Genomic DNA, 21,400 nt, shown 5'->3' with positions numbered 1-21,400 from the left:
AAACAAACAATAATCCATTCATTCAAGAAGCTCATTGAACTTCAAGTAGGATAACTTCAAAGAAACACACACCTGGATACATCACAAATAAACTATGAAAGACAAAGAATCTTGAAAATAGTAGGACAGAAGTGACTCACAATGCACAAGGGGTTCCCCAATAAGATTAACAGCTGGTATCTCATCAAAAACTTTGGAAGTCAGAAAGCAGTGGGACAATATAGTCAAAATGATGAAGGAAAAAGACTGTCAACCAAGAAGTTGGACACGATGGCACACATCCATAATCCCAGCACTCTGGAAGGCTGAGGCAGAAGGATCAGAAGTTCAAGCCCACCTGGACAATTTAGCAATTTAGTGAGACTCTGTTTCAAAATAAAAAAGGGTTAGGGATGTAGCTCTATGCAAAGGCCCTAGGTTCAAATCCCCAGTACTGCAAAAACAGAAACAAACAAACAATAAAACCAAGAAAGAAACAAAATAATTAAAAAGGTACACTAGAAAATATCAAACAAAAAAGAGAGTAATGCATAATTTAAAAATACATAGAAAATACAAAAAAATACCCAAACTGCAAATGTAAGAATAAAAAGAAAAAACTGCAAGCATAAATTCAATCTTATCAGTAATTACATTAAATGTAAATGAATTAAATAGTCTAGTTAAAAGGCAGAGATAGGCGCAATTGATGAAAAACATGACCCAATTGCTGTCTACAAAAGATATATTTTAAATTTAAGACACAAATAAGTCAAAAGTGAATGAATGGAATAAGATTTACCATGCGAATAGTAACCAAAAGAGTGCTATACTATATTAATGTCAAATGAAATAGATTTTAAAACAGAAATTATCCCTAGAGATAAAAGGCATTTTATGATAAAATGATCAGTCTATCAAGACATATGATAAACATATAGAAGTAGTGATTAACACATAGCATGAATATTTAAAATTTTTAAATGACAGTAAAAGATATGTTGCCATTAACTCCCTCAAAATACTCCCTCTCACTTTAAACACACTTATCCCAGTATTCGTGCCACTTTCTGAAGCAGTTCTAGAAGTACTCTTTGGTGAGTGACTTCACAAGATGGCAAATGCTGCTGACCAGTTCAATCCAAAGGAGAGGCAGGCTTGTAAAGACATTACGATGTGTCCTCATCCATCTTATTCACTGATTTGGCACCATGTGACTTCTGGGTCTTCTCCAAGACAAACTGACCATGAAAGGTAACATTTTGAATCAAATCAGGAAATCAGGGCAGCCATGATGGTGCAACTAAAGGCATTTACAAAAAATGACTCCAGAATTGCTTCAGAGAGAACAATGTGATAAATGTGTTCAAAGTGAGGGGGAATATTTTGAGGGGGATTAATGACAATGAGTCTTTTACTATAATAAATTTTAAAAATTTAGACATTCAGTGGGGATTTAGCTACGTGGCACTGTGCCTGCCTGGCAAGCTCAAGGTACTAAGTTCAATTTCCAGTACCAGAAAAAAAAAATTAAATACGCACATTATTTGGGGGGCAGTACCGGGGATTGAACTCAGGACCTGGTGCTTGCCAGTCACCTTATTTTTTTTTTTTTGGTACCAGGGATCAAACTCAGGACCTTGCACTTGCGAGGCAGGCGCTGGAACCACTAAGCTAAATCCCCGGCCCAGTCACCTTATTTTTTAAATCACATTTTATATGCATCTAACAACAGAGCCCCGAAATACATGAAGCAAATACAGGCAGAATCTAAAAGAGAAATAGCCAATCCAACAATAGTTAGACAGTTCAACAGTCTTTTTAAAATTTGATAAAAACTAGACATGATTAAAAGATGTGAACACACCATAAACCAAGTAGATGTAACAGACATCTAAAGAACATTTCAGTCTACAACAGCAGAATATACATTTTTTTCAAGTACACACGGAACCTTCTCCAGGACAATCTATATGTTAATCCAGAAAACAAATATCAATACATGTAAAAGGACTGGCTTCTGCACAGCAAAGGAAACAATCAACAAAATGAGATGGCAACCTACAGAACTGGGAAAAATATTTGCATCTGAGAAGGGGTTAACATCCAAAATTAATAAGAACTCATATAAGTCAATAGCAGAAAACCAAATAACCCAATTTAAAAAAGGGGGAAATTCTAGGTGTGGTGGTACATGTTAGACAGGAAGATCACAAGTCTGAGGCCAACCTGGGCCACTTGTTGAGTTCTAGGCCAGCCTAAACTATACAGTGAGATCCTGTCTCAAAAAACCAATAAAATAAAATAAAGTTGACAAAGAATTTGAATCGACATTTTTCCCAAAGAAAATATAAAAATAGCCAACAGGTATATGAAAACATGCTCAATATCATTAATTATCAGGGAACTGTTAAAACCACTATAAGACATCATCTTGCACATATTAGATGGCTTCTAACAAAAAATCAATATACAACTAATGATGGTAGCGATGTGGAGAAAAGGGTTTGCACGCTGGTGGAAATGTAGATTGGTGCATTATGAAAGCCATTATGAAAGAAGTCCCTAAAGAAACTCAAAACAGAGCTACTCTATTTCTCTTCTGGATTTCTCTTCTGGATTTATAAAGATATCTGCACTCCTATATTAACTGCAGTATTATTCACAATAACCAAGATATAGAAAGAACATGTGTCCATCAACACATAAAGAAAATAGGGTGTATATGCAAATGGAATATCACACAAACTCAAAAAGGAAAGAGATCCTGCCATCAGCCATAAAATGGATGAACCTGGAAAAAAATTAAACTAAGTGAATAAACCAGATACAGAAAGAAAAATATTTCATGATATCACTTATATGTGGAATTTTAAAAAAGGAGATACACAGAAAGAATAAAAGACCAGTTACCAGGAGTGGGAGTAAGAGGAAGAAATAGGGAGAGTTAGGTCAGAGGATATAAAGTAGTAGATATATAAGACAAACAAGTTTAGAGATGCAATAATTGATGAGGACTACAGTTACTAAAATTGTTTTTAGAGTTTGTTTGCTAAATTAGTAGATATTAACTGCTCTTTCTATAAAAAAGTGTGACTACCTGAGTTGGGATATGTTAATTTGCTTCACTTTAATGATCATTTTACTATCTATATGTAGCATATATCATCATGTTCTACACCGAAATATACACAATAACATTTATGTTTAAAACAAGTGTGAAAGCTAACCTCAATGAAATGAAATTAGAAATCAATAACAGAAGGAAATTTGGGAAACTCACAAATATGATGAAAGCAAACACCATAGTCTTTTTTTCTTTCTTCTTTTTTTTTTTTTGACAGCATCTCACTATGTAGTTCAGTCCAGGCTGGCCTCACCTGGTGGTGATCTTCCTGCCTCAGCCTTCTGAGTGATTATAGGTATGTGCCACCACACCTAGCACAAACACCAGTCTTAAATAACCAATGGATCAAAGAAATCAAAAGGGGGCCAGGGATTTAGCTCAGTGGTTCCAGCACCTGCCTCGCAAGCACAAGATCCCAAGTTCGATCCCCAGTACCAAAAAAAAAAAGAAAGAAAAACAAGAAATCACAAGGGACATTAGAAGACCATTTGAGATAAATGAAAATGAAAATTTAACATACCAAAAACTTGATAGATGTAAATAAAGTGATGTTTAGAGAGAAATTCATAGTTATAAAATATCTGTACAGACATTTTGGGTCATACAATAGTTCAACTTACAATTTTTCCACTTTACAATGGTACAAAAGTGATATACATTCAGTAGAAACTGAAATTTTGATCTTCTCCTGGGCTAACAATGTATGGTATTATATAATCTCTTGCAATGCTGGGCAGCAACAGTGAATCACAGCTCCCTTTAGCCATGCAATCACACAATCATGAGAGTAAACAACTGATGTTTTGGGGGGTATTAAATTCTTTTATTGGTACATTTTAGGTATACAACACAATTACATTTCTCATTGGGAACTTGTACCTTTACATGATGCATCTTGGTTCTTATTTTTTCCCCATTCCTAGCCCTCCCTTCACCCCCTCCACCCTTCCCTAGTTACAAAGACTTTATTTCTATTTTTTCCATTTCTCATCATTTTTCCTTTCCCTTCTTTCCTTTCCCCTGCCCCTCCCATTACCCCTACCCCTTTGGACCTTTTCTTCCTATTTTACATTATCGATTATTCATTCTAACCATTGGTACATTTTAGGTATACAATATAATGACATTCATCATTGGAAATTTGCACTTTTACATAATCTCTCTTGGTTCTTGTTTTTCACCCTTGCCCAGCCCTCCCTTCCACCCCTCCAGTCCTCCCTATTTACAAAGATTTTGTTCCTATTTTTCCATTTTCTCATATTAATCCCATTCCCTTCTATCCTTTCCCCTAGCCCTCCCACTTCCTTCCCCTTTGCCCCTTTTCTTCCCATTTCACATTACCTATTATACATTTAGTCCTTATTTACACTTTCAGTTTCTCACACCAGAGAAACTATTCAGTATTTACACATGTGTGTCCTATTTATTTCACTTAAGAGTATTGCCTCAATGTGCATCCACTTAGCTATAAATGTCTCTAATTTCTCATTTTTTATGGCTGAGTAGTACTTCATTTTATTAAAAAAATAAATTTTCTTTATCCAGTCTCCAGTTGATGGGCATTTGGGCTGTTTCCAAGTTTTAGCTATTACAAACTGTGCTGCTATGAACATGAGCGAACATATATCACTGTGGTATGATTCTTTTAATTCTTTGGGGAAGATCCCCAGCAGTGGAATAGCGGGGTCAAATGGGACTTCCAGTCCTAGTTCTTTGAGGTATCTCCATACTGATTTCCACAGTGCTTGCACCAGTCTACACTCCCACCAGCAGTGGAGCAGGGTTCCTCTTTCCCCACAGCCCCGCCAGCATTGGTTATTGGTTGATTTCATGATAGCAGCCATTCTTTCTGGAGTGAAGTGGAATCTCAGCATTGTTTTCATTTGCATCTCTCGAATGACCAGTGATGTTGAACATTTTTTCATGTATTTATTTGCTATTTCCACTTCTTTGTCTGAGAAATGTCTGTTCATTTCAGATGCCCATTTTTGGATTGGGTCTTTAAATTTGGGAGGTCTCATCTTTTTAAGTTCTTTATAGATTCGAGATAGTAGACCTTTGTCTGAGGAAGAGCAGGTGAAGATTTTTTCCCACATTGTGGGTTGTCTCTTCACACTGCTGGTGGTTTCTCTTGCTGTGCAGAAGCCTTTTAATAAGAAGAGATCCCACTTGTTGATTGTTTGTGCTAGTTCATGGGCAACTGAGGTTTTGTTCATAAAATCTTTTCCTACACCAATGTCTTCAAGGGTTCTACCTAACCTCTGTTCCAACTGGTTCAGAGTTTCTATTTTAATATTTAGATCTTTTATCCATTTCGATTTTAGTTGAGTTCATGGTGAGAGATACAGGCCTAGTTTTAATCTTTGGCAAGTTGAAGCCCAATTTTTCCAGCACCATTTATTAAAGAGGCTATCTTTCCTCCAGTGAGGGTGTTTGGCTCCTTTGTCAAAGATGAGATGGCTGAGTGTGTCTGGCGTTGTTTCTGCATCTTCTAATCTGTTCCACTGGTCCTCAAGTCTGTTTCTTTGCCAGTACCATGCTGTTTTTATCACAGTAGCTTTGTAGTATAGTTGCAGGTTGGGGATTGTGATACCCCCTGCCATGTCTCTGTTACCTAGAATTGCTTTTGCTATTCTGGGTCTCTTCTTGTTCCAAATGAAGTTTTGGATTGTTTTCTCAAGGTCTATGAAGTATGCTGCTGGGATCTCAATTGGAATTGCATTAAATCTATATAGCAGTTTTGGAAGTATGGCCATTTTCACTATATTAATCCTTCCTACCCAGGAGCAGGGGATGTCTGTCCATTTTTTGATATCATCTTCAATCTCTCTTTTCAGAGTGCCATAGTTTTCAGAGAAGAGGTCTTTGATTTCTTTCGTTAGGATGATTCCTAGGTATTTCCGTTTTTTGGATGCTATTGTGAAAGGAATTATTTGCCCTATTTCTGTCTCAGTGAGTCTGTCATTGGTGGAGAGGAAAGCTATTGATTTTTGTGTGTTGACCTTGTAACCAGCTACTTGACTGAATTTGGTTATTAAGTCTAGAAGACTTTTGGTGGAGTTCTTGGGGTCTTCTATATAGAGTATCATGTCATCTGCAAATAATGACAATTTTACTTCTTCATTACCTATCTTTATTCCTTTTATTTCCTTCTCTTGTCTAATTGCCGTGGCTAATGTTTCCAGAACTATATTGAAGAAGAGTGGTGCTAGTGGACATCCTTGTCTTGTTCCTGATTTGAGTGTGAAGGATTTCAGTTTTTGACCATTTAGTATGATATTGGCTGTTGGTTTTTCATAGATGGCTTCTATCAGTTTGAGGTAGAGACCATCTATTCCAATTTTTTGTAGGATTTTTATCATAAATGCATGTTGGATTTGGTCAAATGCTTTTTCTGCATCTATGGAGATAATCATATGTTTTTTGTCCTTGGCTCCACTGATATAGTGTATTGCATTGATTGATTTTCGAATATTGAACCATCCCTGCATCCCTGGGATGAATCCCACTTGGTCAGGGTGTATGATCTTCTTGATGATCTTCTGCATTCTGTTTGCCAGTATCTTATTAAGGATTTTTGCATCTATGTTCATTAGTGAGATTGGCCCATAGTTCTCTTTTTCAGTTGGGTCTTTCTCTGCTTTGGGGATCAAGGTGATGCTTGCTTCCAGGAATGAATTTGAGAGTATTGCTTCCCTTTCAATTTCATTGAAGAGTTTAAACAGTAGTGGCAGCAGTTCCTCTCTAAATGTCTTGTAGAATACAGCAGTGAAGCCATCAGGGCCCAGGCTTTTCTTAGTTGATAAGTTTTTAATTACATTTTCAATTTCATTGCTTGATATTGGGTTGCTCAGAATTTTTAGGTCTTCTTCGTTCAACTTTGGTAATTCATATGTATCTAGGAATCTGTCCATTTCTTCTGTGTTGTCCATCTTATTGGCATATAGGTTGTGGAAGTAGGTATTGATGATCCTCTGGATTTGTGCTGGGTCTGCTGTCATTTCACCCTTTTCATTCCTAATTGCATGGATTTGGGCCTTTTCTTTCCTTTTTCTGACAAGGTTGGCTAAGGGTTTGTCAATTTTGTTGATTCTTTGGAAGAACCAACTCTTGGCTTCATTGATTTTTTCTATCGTTCTCTTAGTCTCCATTGCATTGATTTCTCCTCTGATCTTTATAATTTCCTCCCTTGTATGAGCTTTGGGGTTGTCCTGCTCTTCTTTTTCTAGAATCTTGAGGTTCAGCATCAGGTTGTTTAATTGGGCTTGTTCTGTTTTCCTAATATGCATATTCACTGCTCTGAATTTCCCTCATAAGACTGCTTTAATTGTGTCCCATAGATTGCGATATGTTGTATTGTCATTGTCATTTAATTGAAGGAATTGTCTGATTTCTTCTTTAATTTCTTCTGTGACCCATTGATTATTCAGAAGTGTGTTGTTGAATTTCCACGTGTTTATGAAAATTTTTGAGTTTCTTTTGCTATGGATCTCCAATTTCATCGCACTATGGTCTGATAATATACAGGGGATAACTTCAATTCCTTTGCACTTACTTAAACATGTTCTATGTGTGAGTATGTGGTCTATTTTGGAGAATGACCCATGTGCAGCTGAGAAGAATGTGTATTCTGATTTTGTGGGGTGGAAGACTCTGTAAACATCTGTTAAGTTCATTTGTTCAAGAGTTCGATTGAGTTCTAGTATTTCATTACTTATTTTTAGTCTAGTTGATCTATCTATTTGTGACAGTGGGGTGTTGAGGTCCCCCACTACAATTGTATTAGTGCATATGTGACTTTTCATGTCCATTAGTATTTGTTTTATATAGTTGGGTGCACTAGTGTTTGGCGCATATATATTTATGATTGTCATCTCTTCCTCTTGGATTCTTCCTCTTACAAGGATGTAGTGTCCTTCTTCGTCTCTGTTAATCAGTGTGGGTTTGAAATCTACTTGATCTGCAAAGAGGATAGCAACTCCTGCTTTTTTTCGGGTTCCTGTTGCATGGAGTATTGTTTTCCACCTTTTAACTTTCAGTCTATGAGTTTCTTTTTGAATTAATTGTGTTTCTTGTATGCAGCATATTGTTGGATTTTGCTTCTTGACCCATTCTGCCAGTCTATTTCTTTTGATTGGTGAATTGAGACCATTAACGTTGATGGTTATAACTGAAACATATTGACTTGTCATTGCCATGACTTTTTCTTTTTGTTGGGTTCTCCCCATTTACATTTAATTTCTTGTCATGCCAGATGGGTTCATTCTGCTTTGCTTCCTGGGGTTGTGATCCTCAATGTCTGTTCCTAGGATATTGTGTAAAATTCTTTGGAGTGCTGGTTTGGTATTCACAAAGTTCCTAAGGTGCTCTTTGTCATGAAACTATCTTATTTCTCCATCAGTTTTGAAAGATAGTTTTGCAGGGTACATCAATCTGGGTTGGAGGCTGTTTTCTTTTAGGGCTTGGAATATGTCACTCCAAGCTCTTCTTGCCTTGATGGTTTGTGTTGAGAAGTCTGCTGTGATTCTGATGGGCTTTCCTTTGTATGTGATTTGTTTCTTTTCTCTGACTGCTTGGAGAACTTTGTTCTTCTGCTGTGTTTCTGGAATGTGAACAATTATATGCCTATGTGTAGATTTTTTTTGATCAAGGCTATTTGGAGTCCTATATGCCTCACTTATCTGTATGTCAAGCTCTTTTCCCCTGCTTGGGAAGTTTTCTGCCATTATTTCTGTGAAGAGATTTTTTATGTCATCTCCACTCTCTCTTGTTTCTTCCTTGAGCCCAATCAGTCTTATGTTATTCTTCTTTGCATCATCTAGCAGCTGCTGGATTGATTTCTCATGTTCCCTTATAATTTTGAAGCAATTTTTCTTTTCCTGGTCACTAATTGCAATCTTATCCTCTATATCTGAAATTCTGTCCTCACATTGGCTCATTCTGCTGTGTAGACTTTCAGTGGAGTTTTTCATCTCCTGGAAATCTATTTGCATCTGTTTTATGGATTCCATTTGTTTCTTATGTTGGGATTCCATCATGTTCCTGAGCTCCTCTCTAGATTTATTAATCATGTCTTGCACTAAGGGCACAATTTCTCCTGTTATCTGAGAAATCATTTCTGATTTCATTTTTTCCAGATCCCCTTTTGTTGCCAGTTCAGTGGGTCCAGGTGGTTGAGTATCAGGGTGTTCCATCTCATTTCCCTTTGGGGTTGCTGTAGGTGATCTGGAAGTCTGGTTTTGAGACTTATTTACGTGTTTTCTCATTTCGACTGGGGGGGGGGCTGTTGGTGCCTGCACGGATTACCTCCTCTGAGCTAGGTGAGGTGGGACAGGGGTCGGGAGCAGCGGTAGGGATGGTGACCCAAAAGCCCTTTCCTGTGGGCTGGGAGCAGCTGGAGGGATGGTGGCCAGGAATCCCCTTCCTCTGGACCAGGAGCAGTGGGATGGCGGCTCAGAAGCCCCTCCCTCTGGGCCAGGAGCGGTGGGAGGGATGGTGCCCTGGAACCCCCTTCCTCTGGGCCAGGAGCAGCGGGACAGAAGGTGGCCCAAAAGCCATTTCCTCTGGGCTGGGAGCAGTGGGAGGGATGGTGACCAGGAAGCCCCTTCCTCTGGCCCAGGAGCAGTGGGACGACGGCTCAGAAGCCCCTACCTCTGGGCTGGGAACAGCGGGACTCAGTACCTTGGTCTGGTGGTCTGGTGTCCTCTGCATCTTTGTAGTGTGGAATCAGGTGGCTGCCTGTCTGCAGTGGGGTGATTCAGTGTCTTCTGTGCGCCTCTGGACCTCGGTAGGGCGTGCACAGACCTTCCTGTGTGCAGCGGGCTGATTCGGCGTGTTCTGTGCAACTCAGGACCTCGGTAGCGCATGGGCAGACCTGCCTGTCTACAGTGGGGTGATTCGGCATCTTCCGAGTGACTCAGGCCCTCGGTAGGGCGTGCACAGACCTCCCTGTCTGCAGCGGGCTGATTTGGCGTGTTCTGTGCGACTCAGGACCTCGGTAGGGCATGGGCAGACCTGCCTGTCTGCAGGGGGCTGATTCGGCATCTTCCGCGGGACTCCAAATGTTTTTTTTTTTTTGATGGTGCTGGGGATTGAACGTTGAGGCTCACTCATGCTAGGCAAAATAACTAATACTTTACAATGTACTGAATTTTCAGAATTCTGGGATATTGTGTTTTGTGGTTTTACAGCCCATCGATATGCCTTACTATGTGTGTATGTGAGATATTCAATACTTCATTATAAAAATAGGCTTTACGTTAGATGATTTTGGCCAACTGTAAGATAATGTTAGTGTTCTGAGCATGTTTAATGTAAGCTAGGTTAACCAATGGTATTTGGTAGGTTAGGTGTATTAAATGTATTTTAACTTTTTATATTTTCAACTTGTGGTGGTTTTATTGGTATCTAACTCTATCCATATTGGAGGGAAGGAGCATCTGCATTTAAAAACGAAGAAACTTTCAAACCAATAACCTAATCTTCCACCTTAGGAAATTAGAAAAAAAAAAGAACAAACTAAATTGAAAGCAAGCAGAAAGAAGTAATAAAGAAAAGAGTGGAAGCAAATAGAGAATAAAACAAGTAGACAATAAAATGACATGAGAAATGAAGGAAACCAAAAAATTGATTGTTTGGAAATATTGACAAAATTAACAAACTTTTAGATGAAGGGACAAAAAAGAAAATTCTAATTACTAATACTAGAAATAAAAGGATATATTGCTACTGATCTTATAATAAAAAGGATTGTAAGAGAGTACTATGAGAGATTATATGCCAATAAATTAGAAAACCTAAATGAATTGGACAAATTCCTAGAAAGATACAAACTATCAAATCTGACTCAAGAAGAAAAAACAAATTTAAATCGACCTAGCATAAGTGAAGAAATCTTTAAAACTTGCTACAAAGAAATGGCCAGTACCATATATCTTCACTGAATTCTGTAAATGGTTAAAAAGAAATAACAGCAATCTTCCCAAAACTAGAAGAGAAGGAAACATTGTCTAATTTTTTCTATGATAGTAGTATTACCCCCATACCAAAACCAGACAAAGATATCATTAGAAAACAAAATTACAGGCCAACATCCCTATGAATAGAGGTACTTAATCCTCAACAAAATACTAACTGAATCCCACAACATATAAAAAGGATTTACACCATGACCAAGTGAGATTTAGCTGAAAGATGTAAATATTTACACCCAAACACATTATAAACAAAGTTATGAGCCTATCCACTTGCATAAAAATCAATTACTGTAATAGACTATGTTCATAGAATAAAGGACCCGCATGTTCATGTCAATGAACACAACAAAAACATTTGATAGCCTTTCATGATAAAAATGACCAATTAGGAATAGAAAGGGTATTTTGTCAACACTTAGGTCACAGTTAATATATGTCAGATGCACTGTTTCAACCACTTTACATTTATTAATTTGCACACCAACTCTATGAGGCAGGAATATTGTTAACAGCATTTTGCAGATGGATAAACTGAAGCACAGGGCATTTAAGTAACTTTTCCTATGTTAAGTAGCTACTACATCATGGAGCTAGGATTTCCAGACAGAAATTGTGGCTAGAGAGTCTATGTTCTCAATCACATTCTATTATACTGTCCCTCAAAGAATGTGGAATAATAATAAGGATAAATTGGATTTTCCTGAACTAATGATTTGATCTTTCTTGTAAGTAAACTTAGTTCAAAACACTGTTAACTTATATCAGCAACTATAATATGTTCTACAGGTAAGTATTTATAATATTAGCAGCAATGTTGGGTTAATATTGATATTTAATTATACTTTAAGTCAAATTTGGTAATGATCATTTATATAATTGAAAATAATTTGTAACATTGGTAAAATTTGCAAAATTAGTTATAAACTTTGGTGGCATTAGTAACAATGAGTGAATTTCTATTAGTAAGTAAAATTTGATTCATAATCACATTCATAATTTATATAATTAAGCAGAACATTAATATCAGCAATTATTTATAATAGAAATTAGAATCTTAACCATATTATTATTGGGAGCTATAATTTATATTAGTAATCTGAATTTGTAGCACTGGCAATAATTTGTATCTGTAGCAATATTTTATAGTTTGCATTAATAGTTTGATTTCTTTGTTTGTTTTGTTTTGTTTTGTTTTGTTTTTGGTACCGGGGATCGAACTTGGGTCCTTGCGCTTGCACAGCAGGCAGCGAAACCACTGAGCTAAATCCCTGGCCCCATAGTTTGATTTCTTTTAGTAATTATAACTTACTTTACAACATAGGTACTAATCATTTATATTGATACATTTATTTTGTAACACTAGTAACACATTAGAATATTCATCATACTTGATATAGTAATATTCAATTTCTACAATATACTTCAAAACAATTATAATTTGTTATAATGTAATTTTTAATATTAATAATTTCAGTGATAACTGTGATATTTGATATTAGTAATGATTATTTAATTTCTATTGTCAATTATAATTTAATTCATAACACTGGCACTCATACTTTACATCAGTAAAAATAATTTATAGTATTCATGATAATTTGTAATATTAGTGATTATACTTTCTGATAATAGTAATCAATGATTTAATTTCTATTTGTAAACAATTTAATTTATAACATTGTTACTGATCATTTTTATTGGCAATTTTAATTTGAAATATGAGTAAAATTTCTATCAGGATGATTTGATAATGTTAGTAACAATGACTTGATTTCTATAGCAATCTGATTCATCATATTATTTCTGTTTACTTACATTAGAAAACCATTTTTAATACTGTATGCAACAGGATTTGATAAATATTGGAAAAGATGATTTAATTCACACTTGTAGCCATTAGTAAATTCATGGCACAGTTTAAGGATACTTAATCTAAAAATCCAAAATCTGAAATGCTCCAGAAACATTTTTTTTTTCTTTCTTTCTTTTTTTTTTTTTTTGAGACAAGGTCTTGCTGTATAGTTCAGGCCAGTCTTGAACTCACTATGCAGCTTAGCCTGCCCTCAAACCCATGGCGATCTTCCTGCTGCCTCAGCCTCCCTAGTGCTGGGTTACAGATGTGCGCCATGACAGCTGGCTTCCAGAAATTTTTTAAGCATTGACATGATGCCACAAGTGTAATATTCCAAGTGTAATATTCCAAGTGACCTCTTGTGTCAGGTCACAATCAAAACACAAGCTCATTAAAAATATTGTATAAAATTACCTTTGGGCCATATGTATAAGGTATATATGAAACATAAATGAATTTCGTGTTCAGACTTAGGTCCCATCCTCAAGATAGCTCATTATGAATATGGAAATATTTCAATACCCAAAAATATGAAACATGAAACACTTCCAGTCCCAAGCATTTCAGATAAGGTATACTTAACCAGTGTCAACAGAACCTATCACAAAGGAAATTCATGTCACCACATGCTCCCACTGGTGGCACTCTGATATCACACCACTGATAATACAGCCATTGATAATACTGTAGGATTGCTGATGTTCTTCCTTCCTTCCCACCAAATTTCCCCCAGACTTACCATCTCTTTGTGATTGGGGTAGAAGGTCTGATCAATTAGGGGGAATTCTTCTGTCCCCAGTTTCTTGTGCAGTCGAACCATCTGGGCAAACTATGAGAGCCAGGAGAGATGGGTCAGTGACTCCTTCACCCGGAGGGAGTTTCTAACCTGGGACCCCAAATGCTATAGATTGGATCTGGCATGTCTTCCAAAGGCCCATGTGGTAAAGGCTTGCTTCCCAGAGTGGTACTATTGGGAGATGGTGGAAACTTTCAGAGGTGTGGCCTAGTGGGAGGTTTTAGATCATTGGAGATGGGCTTTTGAAGGAGACTGTGGGTCTCTGGTCTCTTCCTCTTTATTTATTTATTTATTTTTTAATTTTTTGGTACCAAGGATGGAACTCGGGACCTTGTGCTTGCAAGGCAGGCGCTGAAACCACTGAGCTAAATCCCTGGCCCCTACCTCTTTATTTTTTATTGATATATGCTTGTTATACACAATAATTACAATCATCTTGAAGAACTGGTATATGTGCATATTGCATATTAATAATTTTTACACCCCTTCCCCCTCTTTTTTACTTCTAGGCCACAAGGGGAGTGGCTTCACTCTGCCACTTCCTTCTACCACGATGTACTGCCTTCCTACAGGCCCAAAGCAACAATTATCATGGCCAATTCATCATGGACAGAAACCTCTAAAACTGTAAGCCAAAATAAACATCTTCTTTTTATAAGTTGACTGTCTCAGGAATTTGTTACAGGAATGGAAAGCTCAGTAACACACTAAGGTTCTAAATGTCCTCACTTCTCATAAGTCACAGAGCAGCCACAGGCTCCCTCACGCATGCACGAGCTATTCCACCTGCCAGTAGTACCCTTCCTGTCACTTACCACCCATGGCTTGTCACAGAAGTTGTAGACAGAATGCAAAGAGTTAACACTGGGGATTCCAGCATACTGTAGCCCGATGACCAAACTGCGGTAGTCTCCATTTCGTGCCATGCTGAAGGCATGCTGGCGGATCAGCACAAAGTCTGGCTTCAAAGACCTGTGAGGGACAGGGGTAGAGCATTGAGGGTTCCCCCAGAAGTGCTCCACCACTCTTGGAATAAAGACTGAATTTCAAAATCTTCACAGTTCCCAGAAATCACCAAGTGATTTCTTACTTCTGCACACATGGACAAGCTGTTCCTTCTGCCCGAGTACCATCTCTACCCTTTCCCATCTGTTGACCTCCTTGAAGTCTTCCCTTCCTGCTGCCCTCCTCACCAAGGTCAGCTGGCAGCACACCCACTCAGCTGCAGCACCTTCCTGGGCATAGTTGCTCAGATGACCACCTGTCCTCAAAGTGTACTGCCCAGAACAGATTCCCGTCTCAGGGCCTCTCCACAAGCTGCTCTCTTTGCCTGAAACACTTCCCCCTAGATATCTGCATAGATTACTCCTTCGCTTTCGTCAAGTCCATCCTCAACTCTCTTTTCTGCTACCAGGCTACCCTATCTAATTGCAAACCCGATCACCATCCAATAATCCTACATCTGCTTTCTTAGGACTTGTACATTTATTTATTTGGTTTTCTGTTGTGTATATTCCACAGCAGAACATAGGTTTCATGAGGGCAGAAGGTTTTTGTCTTTCTTTGTTTTTGATTTGGTTTGTATACTCCTAGGTCCTCAGCATGTAGAGAATTCACCTCTTGGCACACAGTGGGTGCCCAATAAATATTGGTCAAACATGAAGTGCTGAGAGAAGCACTTGGCATGCAGTAGATGCTTAATGTTTGTTGAATGTATAATTGAAAAGCTTGGCTCATAGCCTGCTGGTATCCTTAGCTCTTCTTCAGAAGAAAAACTATCTCCTCACATTCTGTGCCTAAGTTCTTGCTCATTGAATGATGGCTGGAGAAGTGGGGACTCTCTTTCATCTCTATGGGACTTCTTATGCCTCTCTCATAACACTAAGGTATCATTTTAATACTTACCGGACAACTTTTACCCCATTCCGAAGAACTTCCATGTCCACAGAGAATCCACCATTGGCATGAGCCACAAGGTTCAGATCAGAGAATTCGGCCTGGAAAGGAGAGAATATTGGTGTTCTGTCTACACCATACAAAAAAAGGCCACTGAGTTTGCAGTTCTTTGAGCCCCAAATCCACCTCCCCCAACTTACCTGTTCTACTTTAATGTCAATTTCTCCATGGATCTTTTTCCCTTTGAAGTATTTTGCCCTGGAGAGGAACACAGAAGAGTGTACCCATTAACCTCAAAAAGGAAGACAAAATCCAAGCTGGTCCTGTGACTCCTTTGCCCCTTCAGTGCTGCTACAAAAACCATACAGTGCTCTTAAAATGTTGAAATACTCTGAAAAAAAAAAACAGCAACATTTTGTGAATAATAAAGTCTGTTGTAATTCTCACACAGGTGTGTAAATGTCAGAGGCCATTGCAAACTGTGAAGTACGTGCTTAAACCATAGAAGGCAAGTATCTCCAAAAGTATGGTCTGCTTGTCTCACTGTTATTGCAAATATTCTTGAAAAGCTGTGCAAAATAAGTGTGCTGTGTCAGTTATACCAGGTTTTGAAATTGCATGGGGGTTTGTAAATGGCAAAGACCTCAGAAAATACATATACAGGTCGTGGGACTATGATTGTGTACATTTCAGTGCCTGTGTGTGTCTCAGTATCTGTGTCTGCTTGTGTGGCCCGAAGCATCTCTGTGCTCTCTGGCTGTTTCTCAAGGAGGAGCACCTTGACCATAGATGCACTGTGAGGGACACAACAGCCCTGGGTGGGGAGCTAGCTGCATCTATCTGAAAAGCAGTAGCAGATTGGTGATTCTAAAGAAGCCAGAGCCAGCAATGATGGGGAGGGTTGGGGAATGCGGCTTCTCAGCTGAGAAAAAGCCACAGGAAAGCGGAGGAGGAGCAGCAGCAGTAGGCACATCACGAACTGCTCTGTCATCGTCCCCAGCCCCATTTCAGCTGAGCGCCAGTAGCCTCTTCCCCCAGGCCCAGAATTCCTATCTGACAAGCTTCTCCACTGACAGTTCATCCCTAATCAGGTCTTTGATAGAAGCGGGGTGAGAGAAAGGGCCAACTCCAGGGCCCCTGGCTACTGACATGCCCACAGTCAGTCTCTGACAAATATACAATGCACAAATGGGCTCTGGGGACTTCACTGACACAAGCAACCCCAAGCACAGCTGTCCTTTTCCTCCCACTCCCTGACACCATCATTAATACTGTCGCCTCACAAGCATCAGAAAGGATTTCTCTCAGATCTGCACATTTTTCATCTATAAATTGATGATGAATATGGGTGATAAGCATATATCAATGTTTTTAAAGCTATTCTGACCATAAATGTAGTGGATGCTGTGGTGTTCTGCTCAGATCTCATTAGGGCCAATGTATCTTGAATAGTAGCTGCTGATAGTTCATGGCCTTGTCCCTAGTGGGAACTGTCTTCTGTCACAGAGACTGGCCTTAGCCATGGTTACACCTACTTCCTGAGGGCAGCCCCTGGTCAATATCTGATATCTGAAAGGGCATAAAGGCCAGCATCCTTCCCTCAATCTGGGCTGACTCTGAAGGGCCACCCCAGTTCCAGAGTCCTCCTGGAATCACCTGAAGCCTCTGACCCAACTGCATGGTCATTCAGCCACTCCGTCTGGTTGGTTCTATGCTTCTCACAAGTGGGGATCCCCAAGGCACTCTCAATGACCCTCCAATCTGCAAATCTCTGCTTCAGAGTCCACTTCTGGAACCTAATCTAAAATAGTGGGCCAGGCAGTCAAAGTACAAAGAAGACTGGAGGATCTGTCAATGTAGGAGATGAAGCACAGGTATCCCCTGACATGCTGGAGCCACACAAAATGTTCTGTAGCAGCTCTAGTCTGCTTTGCAAGTATGATGCCATTTAGGCCATTTGATCTGCTGGATCCTATGACATTGGAGGGAGGTGTCAGTAGTGGGAAGAGATGCAATGTGGAGCCTATTCTCCTGTGATGGAGGAAGACAGCAGGGGCCCTTGGGGTTTGGGAGCAGCAGTGACTTCTCCTGATGGTGAACTGTATTAGGAATCTGGTGGGAGGCAATGAACCAGCTGGTGAAATATCTCTGGCATTTGAGAGGTGTGAGGGAAATGGTAACCAGATTGGAATGACTGTTTCTTAAATGCCATTGATTAGCTGCAGAAAGATCTGACATGCTCAGAGTGATTAATCATCACTTTAAGACAAAATATAAAAGCTATAGGATCTTCCTGACTGCATTTAAGTAAATCCTAATCTGCAGCCAGAGGGCAACCAGAGAGGAGACCAGGTTCTGGATTTAATTGCAAGTGTGGCGCAGCTTCAGAGAAAGTTGAATTCTCAGGCCTACAATGTCTTATACCATATTCAGAGCTATAATAGGACAGAAGTGGGACCCAGAGGCTTGGGATTGGGATATCTGGAACTTAAAGACTCACCTGAACCCATATGTCTCTGAAGAAGTAGCCCACTCCCCCTTAAGATACAGACCTTCTCTTTGTTTGAAGATAATGCAGAAGGCATCAAATGAAGCAGGTACCTTTTAAGTCAATGCCTGCTCCTCCAGGATCTACCCCCACCTCCTCTCCTGCAAAGCAGGCCAATAACAGATCTATAACCAATAACCCAGTGGTCACTCCCCAGTTCACAAATGCATAAATGGAATGATATCTGTAGTTGTCAGAACCTCAACATGGTTCGTTGGCCTGATGAATAAAAGCTATTGCAATAGAGAAATACAAACAGAAGCTTCTGAAATGGCATATACCCCCTCCTCCCATCAAAACAGTAACTCAGGTATGGGGTGTAGCTTAGTGGTAGAGTGCTTGCCTAGTCAGCAGAAGGCCCTGAGTTCCATCCCCAGCACCACCGAGAAACAAAACAATAATTCAAAAGCAATATTGTGTGCATTTTATGGGGTCATAGTAAAAATTATGGCCACTCAGAAAGGTCTAAAGGATGCAGGAGAGTTGATCCTATCTTATTTCCATTGAATTAACCAGTTTAGTCCTTTAAGAGGCTGGATGGATCTAAAGAATGCGTGTAGTCTGCAACAAGTGCAACCAAATAGTACCCCTGACTATAACTGACATACTGGACATGATATCATTGTGAAAGAAAGTTAGTATGGCCTCATTTATGGCAAGTGGCTACCAATTTGGCAAATGCTTTCTTTTCAATTCTGTAATATTAGAAAATAAGACCATAAACAGTTCATAATCATTGGAACTGACAATATTCCCTGATAGTCTTGCCATAAGGCTATGTTCTTTCTCATCCTGTGTCATAAGATAGTCCAAAGGAAGTGGACCATCTGGACATCCTACAGACCATTATATCACACTGGACCATTATATCTGTTACACCATACTGATTATGCAAGATACACCAGAGAGAGTTAGCATATTTCCTTGAAAAGACATATGTGTTCCAGACGTCAGGAGAGAAGCCCTAAAAAGACTCTGGCCTGCCACATTAGTAAACATTTAGGGGCCCAGTGATCCAAAACACATCAGGATAACCTCTCCAAAGAATAGGGCAAACATTCCCTCTTGCACTTTCCACAGTGGAGAAGCATAACACCCAGTAGGTCTCCTTCACATTCTGAAAGCAGCACATTCCACACTTGGAAATATTGCTTGGACCCAGGTTCCAGGTGACATATAAAGCTGCCAACTTGGAATGGGGGATCAAAGTACAAAAGGTCTCTGCAGCAGGTCCAACCTGGAGTGCAAGTAGTCCTGCCATTTAAACCATATGATCCAGCAGGTCCTATGATACTGAAGGGACCACTATCAGGAAAAGATGCAGTGTGGAATCTAGGAGAAGCCCAAGTAGGGGGACCTCGGGGTTCTGAAGCCAGGCTATGTCATCTGTATCAGAGAATTATACGCCTCTAAACAAATGCTACTGCAGTACTGGGCCTTGTTGGATATAGAATGGTGGACCATGGGGCACCAAGAGACGGTACTTCTGTGTTTTTTTTTTTTTTTTTTTGGTACTGGGGATCGAAGTCAGGACCTTGCGCTTGCAAGGCAGGCGCCGGAACCACTGAGCTAAATCCTGGGCCCAAGACGGTACTTCTGAAACAGCCCATTAAGAGCTGGGTCCTGCCATATCTACCAAGTAATAAAATTAGATGGGCCCAGAAGCCAAGCCTGAACCCATGTAAGACTCAGCAAGTTACACGAGCGGGTAACTCAGATCCCCATGTCTTTCCCAGTTGTCATGCTGATGCTTCTCCCTCAGCTAAGGGACTCCTTAGAATCAGCTGATGAAAGAGGAAAGTCTAAGCTTGGTTCACAAATGGGCTGTCTTAGTCTATAGGTGGAAGCAAAAAATGGACAGTGGCTGCACTAAAGCCACACTCTGAGTAGCCCTGAAAGAAAACAGCAGAACTCCTGATGGCAAATCTTCATGCTGTGTATGAAAAGTCTAGCAGCTCAAGATTGGAATATATGTATTCACTTATGGGCAGTGATGAATGGCTTGGCTGGATGTTCAGAGCCCTGGAAGGGAAAAGACTGGAGGTCTGAGCTATGGAAAAGTGGGCAGACATATGGGAGTGGGCAAAAGGGAGAAGATCTTTGTATTTTGTGTTAACACCCACCAGGCAGTCCACCATGAAAGTGGTACTAGGCAACCAGGTAGACTGGATGAGTCAGCCAGCCTCTCTAATCAGCCGCCCCAGTGCTAGCAGATGGGAACACAAATGAAGTGGTAATAACAGCAGAGACAGTAGCTATATGTGGGGCCAAGGGCTTGCAGCTGCATGTCCAACCTGTCAGCAACACAGACCAACAGTGAATCCCTGATATGACATCATCCTTCCAGAAGACCAATCAGCCACTTCGGGGCAAGCTGACTTCATTGAGCCTCTCCCACCCTGGAAGGAATAGTCATCTTTCATGACTGGAATATTCCATATAGTTTGCCTTTTCTTACTGCAGGACTTTAGCCAGCATTAGTGTCCAAGGACTTATACAACACTTGATCTGACAAGATGGGATCCCACATAGCACTGCATCAAACCAAAGGACACATGTTACAGCAAAAGACAGGAATGCAAAGTAAAGGAGGTGCAAAAGTGGCCTGTGACCATGGAATCCACTGATGAAGTGACATACTACGCCATCCAGAGGCTGCTGGCCTGATAGCATGATGTAGTTTGTTGTGGTCACAGCTAAGACCTTGCCGTGGAGATAATATCATGCAAGAATGGGCACCATCCTCCTCCTAAACATATTATAAGCCCTGAAACAATGACCATTGTATGTGCTTTCCTAGTAGAAAGAATATAAGAACTCAGGGGTTAAAGCAGGAGCCACCCAGCTTATCATCAATCCCAGCGATCCATTTTTGGATTGTGTACTTCCCATTCCTTAAGGGCACTGCAAGATTAGCCTTCCTGGTTGTGGGGCCCTGGTATCAGGGAATACAACAAGAATCTCATTAATTTCTAAGCTATGATTGTCAGCTGGACACTTCAGGTTTCTCATGGCAAGGAAAAGGAGACACTATCTGGCAGGAGCACATGACCTTGATTATCAGGAGGAGGCAGGGCCGTTGTTATGCACTGGAGTCAAGGAGGAGTATGTTTGGCACCCAAGTGATCCACTTAGGCACCTGTTGGTGCTCCTCATTCAGCTTCAATGGTAAATGGACAAGTACAGCAGCCAGAGCCTGACAAGGTTATGGTGACACAAAGCTCAG

At 39.8% G+C, this 21,400-nt stretch overlaps 1 protein-coding gene across 2 annotated transcripts in view; it reads right to left on the bottom strand.

The window, feature by feature from the left end:
• Syn1 (synapsin I) overlaps nucleotides 1-21,400 on the bottom strand; it is a 69,676-nt gene that overhangs the window by 43,289 nt on the left and 4,987 nt on the right. For both annotated transcript variants that reach the window (XM_004875300.4, XM_004875301.4), the window contains exons 2-5: nucleotides 15,827-15,884; nucleotides 15,636-15,727; nucleotides 14,546-14,702; nucleotides 13,674-13,763 (exon numbers count right to left, since the gene is read on the bottom strand). In XM_004875300.4, coding sequence (XP_004875357.1) covers nucleotides 13,674-13,763; nucleotides 14,546-14,702; nucleotides 15,636-15,727; nucleotides 15,827-15,884 — 397 coding nt within the window. The remainder of the gene's footprint in view (nucleotides 1-13,673; nucleotides 13,764-14,545; nucleotides 14,703-15,635; nucleotides 15,728-15,826; nucleotides 15,885-21,400) is intronic.

This window comes from Heterocephalus glaber, unplaced genomic scaffold (genome assembly GCF_053883595.1).
Source record: "Heterocephalus glaber isolate CG9 unplaced genomic scaffold, H.glaber_assembly_v1.0 deba00001547, whole genome shotgun sequence".
In the NCBI taxonomy this organism is placed as follows: Eukaryota; Metazoa; Chordata; class Mammalia; order Rodentia; family Bathyergidae; genus Heterocephalus; species Heterocephalus glaber.
The sequence above is the reverse complement of the archived record's forward strand: the minus strand, read 5'-3'. Positions and strand labels throughout refer to the sequence as shown.